General features: G+C 30.1%; 1 protein-coding gene across 1 annotated transcript; it reads right to left on the reverse strand.

Moving 5' to 3' along the window:
- Positions 1-3,328: 3,328 nt before the first annotated feature.
- LOTGIDRAFT_146507 (hypothetical protein) lies at positions 3,329-4,023 on the reverse strand (the record flags this gene model as incomplete). The annotated part of the gene is made up of 2 exons (XM_009067659.1): positions 3,329-3,528; positions 3,837-4,023. Coding segments are annotated over 2 exons (387 nt in total), but the record flags the coding sequence as incomplete, so codon positions are not given.
- Positions 4,024-5,696: the final 1,673 nt, after the last annotated feature.

The following is a 5,696-nucleotide window of genomic DNA, read 5'->3' on the forward strand; positions in this document are numbered from 1 at the left end:
ATTTCTTGTATAATATACACCAATGTATAATATAATTTCTAGTATAATACACGCCAATGTATAGTATAATTTCTTGTATAATATACACCAATGTATAATATAATTTCTAGTATAATACACACCAATCTATAGTATAATTTCTAGTATAATATACACCAATGTATAGTATAATTTCTAGTATAATATACACCAATGTATAGTATAATTTCTAGTATAATACACCAATGTATAGTATAATTTCTAGTATAATATACACCAATGTATAGTATAATTTCTAGTATAATACACACCAATGTATAGTATAATTTCTAGTATAATACACACCAATGTATAGAATAATTTCTAGTATAATACACACCAATGTATAATATAATTTCTAGTATAATACACCAATGTATAGTATAATTTCTAGTATAATACACCAATGTATAGTATAATTTCTAGTATAATATACACCAATGTATAGTATAATGTCTAGTATAATATACACCAATGTATAGTATAATTTCTAGTATAATATACACCAATGTATAGTATAATTTCTAGTATAATACACACCAATGTATAGTATAATTTCTAGTATAATATATACCAATGTATAGTATAATTTCTAGTATAATATATACCAATGTATAGTATAATTTCTAGTATAATACACACCAATCTATAGTATAATTTCTAGTATAATATATACCAATGTATAGTATCATTTCTAGTATAATATACACCAATGTATAGAATCATTTCTAGTATAATATACACCAATGTATAGTATAATTTCTAGTATAATATATACCAATGTATAGTATAATTTCTAGTATAATACACACCAATGTATAGTATAATTTCTAGTATAATACACACCAATGTATAGTATAATTTCTAGTATAATACACACCAATCTATAGTATAATTTCTAGTATAATACACACCAATGTATAATATAATTTCTAGTATAATATATACCAATGTATAGTATCATTTCTAATATAATACACACCAATGTATAGTATAATTTCTAATATAATACACACCAATGTATAGTATAATTTCTAGTATAATATACACCAATGTATAGTATAATTTCTAGTATAATACACACCAATGTATAGTATAATTTCTAGTATAATATATACCAATGTATAGCATAATTTCTAGTATAATATATACCAATGTATAGTATAATTTCTAATATAATATACACCAATGTATAGTATAATTTCTAGTATAATACACACCAATGTATAGTATAATTTCTAGTATAATATACACCAATGTATAGAATCATTTCTAGTATAATATACACCAATGTATAGTATAATTTCTAGTATAATACACACCAATGTATAGTATCATTTCTAGTATAATACACACCAATGTATAGTATAATTTCTAGTATAATATATACCAATGTATAGCATAATTTCTAGTATAATATATACCAATGTATAGTATAATTTCTAGTATAGTACACACCAATCTATAGTATAATTTCTAGTATAATACATACCAATGTATAGTATAATTTCTGGTATAATATACAACAATGTATAGTATAATTTCTAGTATAATACACACCAATGTATAGTATAATTTCTAGTATAATACACACCAATGTATAGTATAATTTCTAGTATAATACACACCAATGTATAGTATAATTTCTAGTATAATACACACCAATGTATAGTATAATTTCTAGTATAATATACACCAATGTATAGTATAATTTCTAGTATAATACATACCAATGTATAGTATAATTTCTAGTATAATATACACCAATGTATAGTATAATTTTAGTATAATAGACACCAATGTGTTGTATAATTTCTAGTATAATATACACCAATGTATAGTATAATTTCTAGTATAATACACACCAATGTATAGTATAATTTCTAGTATAATATACACCAATGTATAGTATAATTTCTACTATAATACACACCAATGTATAGTATAATTTCTACTATAATACACACCAATGTATAGTATAATTTCTACTATAATACACACCAATGTATAGAGTTGATAGTTACAATCGATATTTTATTAACTATATCCAAAACTGATTTGTTCAGTTTGCACACTTTCATTAAAGGGATTGTAAATAGGTTTTTTTTTAAAAACTGTATTTGTGTCGGAACACTGATATCATCAATTTGCACCATTCCAAATCGTATATCTGTGTTTCCTGAAAACCCACTCACACTAAGTGCTTGATGACGTCACTAATCACAAAATGTTGTTAATGACATAAGGCTAAAGAACCCTTGATTGAAAATTAGAATGATTATATCAGTGACCCCGATATACATAAAAATTTTAGAAAACTTCTTTACAATCTCTTTAACAAGAATCACAGACGTCTGATTGAAAATTAGAATGATGTAAATTGATGATATCAGTGTCCCCGATATACATTAAAATTTTAGAAAACTTCTTTACAATCTCTTTCAGTCCCTTAATGCTCTCGAAGATATTTTGGGGCCTTTATCCTTGTCAATAAAATTATTTTAATCCCAAACGACTAGACATATTGTTCATGTCAGCTCCTCTTACCCCAGACAACTTAAACATGCCCCGCCTGTAGCTCACGAACCTTGAGTTTATTGTCCAATTCCAAACATCTAAACCCATGTCAGCCACGTAGAGAGAAAATGAACTCAGTTGATGATAATTTTTCAGAATACAAAACAAACCAATTAATGTTAAGTATCTTTATTTAAATTGAACAAAAGATTAATCGTAGTTAGTTTAAACGTAAATATTAGAATAAGTTTTATGAAAGAATTTAGTGTTTGAAATTTGCTGCAGATCGTTGCAGTCTAACGGTTGCATCCGGGAATATTCCTCAAGAAATCACAAACTAACGTTTTGGGATTGAATCCTGTACCGGCCGGGCAGGGCATGGATATGTATCGACCATTAATGCACATTTTATAACGAAGGCAATTATCAGAGTCAGGTATACTACCGGCGGTACAGGTTGCAATCACTTCGTCATTGTGAACGCAGGTCAGTACCTCTTGACTCCAATGTGTGCCAGGTCTACACTGTCTCAGTCTGGCGATACGGTGTGCGCAATGGTAATATCGTTTCACGTTGTATTGGTGACTGAAGAATATCAGTTTACCATCTGGACATTTATCTGAAATATAAACAGAAGATAAGTAAACAGAACATTACGTAGACAGAACAATACGTTAGAATGACGTCATTTGCTAAAAGAAACATGTTTGCTTCTAAGAACAATCTGTCCAGTCCTAAATCATGAATACCAAAATTGTCGCACACACCATAAAGAGTGTCCCCCCAAAAGGGGCTACTTACCCCCACAAGCACCTGTGTTACACTGAATAATTCGATGTTCAGCAGAATCCCCTTCACAATCAGATCCACCGTTCGCTGGGGCAGGGTTAGTACAGGTCCTACGTCGGGTCTGCTCCTTCGTACCCCCACCACAAAAGACATTACATTCATCATCATCATTCCAAATCGTGAACTCATGCCATCCTCCGTTAACTATGAAAGAAATGAAAGAAACAGTTCTATTTTACAAGCCTGACAAGTAATGAGCAGCTGGGTCGACTTGAAATATGAGTTTAGTTCTTAGAACTTTCACAAGACAACCGAGACACAATGACAGAAGCAAGTTAAAACTTAATACAAAGTCTAATAAACTCTTGCTAACCGACATCTGTCAATATGATGTTGGTGATAAAAATGGCTACGTTACAGGAGTAAAGATCAACAATGGCTCATGTTTGAAGTGCTGAACTTTAGACGTTCTCGTATCTTTGGGATTAAAGAAAAAAATCTCCTGAACCGACCTGGACAAGAATTTTCATTACAAGCAACTAGCTCACTCTTCGTGCTATCACCTTCACAATTTGTTCCATAGCCCTGGGGTGAGGGATTGTTACACTCTCTAGCGTAGGACACGAGCTTCGTCCCTCTCCCACAGGTCACGCTACATTCTTCAGATTGAGTGTGGCGGTAATCCGACCATCCACCATTAACTAAAAATAGATTTTTTTTAATGAAAGAAAATCACAGTGAAATATCTTTCAAAAATTATTGATTCCTTAAAGGGACAGATGCGCCATTTCTCGGGTTGATTTGAGTCTAGAATATATGTAAATAGTCTTCAAAATGTTAGAAATGTACCAAAATAGCATAATTCCTATAAAAAAAATGTCAAGGTCATCCGTAAATTGTAAAACCCAGACAAACGAACCTATTCTACAAACTGGCCAATGTAGTATCTGTTTTTGAAGCGAAGTTTAAAGATTAACAGACTTTGCAAGTTAAGAAAGATTTTAATTACGGAGGTAAATGTGAATGTAACCCGGATGTGAAATTAGTTAAAGCTGTAAATATACTCAACAAAAGACTCGAATCCTTGTGTAATTTATGTATCATATATTTTAATCTTTGGTCAAAGACAGAACTATAAACTTATTATAATTACCAGTTTGTATTTGTCTTCTCACACGTTTTTGACCAGTGAGATCACTACCTGGATAAAAAATAAATAAATCAATAAATAATTAAAAATACACACAAAAATTTTGTGGAAAAAAATTATACGTTTTCTGGCTGATTTCGAAATTTAAGAGTTTTCCGCTACACCACTTCCGGTTGTAATTTGGTGTCTGGAAATATATTTCGGTTCAAGAATTACAAGCTTCTACAAACTGTACTGTTCCCTTAAAGATGAGTTCCCTTAATTTTATTCATAAAAATAAAAATGCTAATACTTATATGAATAGAAATTATGAGTTTTCTAATGACTTGGAAAAATACAAGTATGTCTCACATGTCCATAATTAATTCATAATTAGCTAAATTAGAAGAGAATTACTAGCAGAATTCCAATGAATGACCGATCAAGAAAGGTCATAAGGTCTTTTTGTTTTTGTTTATCCAGACTATACATACATGGACATTAATGAGTGGTTAAAACTTTTAATTATATGCAATATGCAACAAAATGATATGATTAAGAATACATGATAATTCATTAAAAACACCAATTGATAAAATAATTTGCTTAATTTGACACTAAAATATAAGGAAACTCATCTTTAACAGTACTGATGCAGGGTTCAACAAATCTTGCGAGGCATTTCTCCTACATTTCCATATTTCCACAAAAAATTGTATTATTTATTATCTAGTAAATCAAAATGCTGACGACTGTAGCCCGATGTCTTTCATTTCTATGCTCACGTGACTGAAAGGACTGAAGAGACTGTCTGGATAGTACCTGGATTTTCAACTCTGTCATCTGCCTTATAGGTTAAAGGCATATAAAGGGCTTCTAGTCGTACATATATAGAAAATATACCCGAGAATTCGTGTGCCATTAGATTGTAACAAGTTAAAACTACCTAAACTGTTAGAAATAAAAACGAGTAGGTTATCGCCGATGGTTGAGCAAAATTTCCTTCATCTCGTTCATAGTATTGTAAAATTAAGAGTAAAAGTAATATAGTAGTGGACTCCTCCAAGGAGAAGTTACCATCAGGTGTTAAGAAAAGAGTAAGCATGATCTGTTTTCACGAGCGACACTCGCCACTACTATATAGGTCAATATCATGAGATTTATGCCTGACCAAACAAATCATCCAAGATACAAGAAACAGAATGTGTAATATTTATATATTATAGAAGTATAATTCCAACTT

This window comes from Lottia gigantea (genome assembly GCF_000327385.1).
Source record: "Lottia gigantea unplaced genomic scaffold LOTGIsca_845, whole genome shotgun sequence".
Classification (NCBI taxonomy): domain Eukaryota; kingdom Metazoa; phylum Mollusca; class Gastropoda; family Lottiidae; genus Lottia; species Lottia gigantea.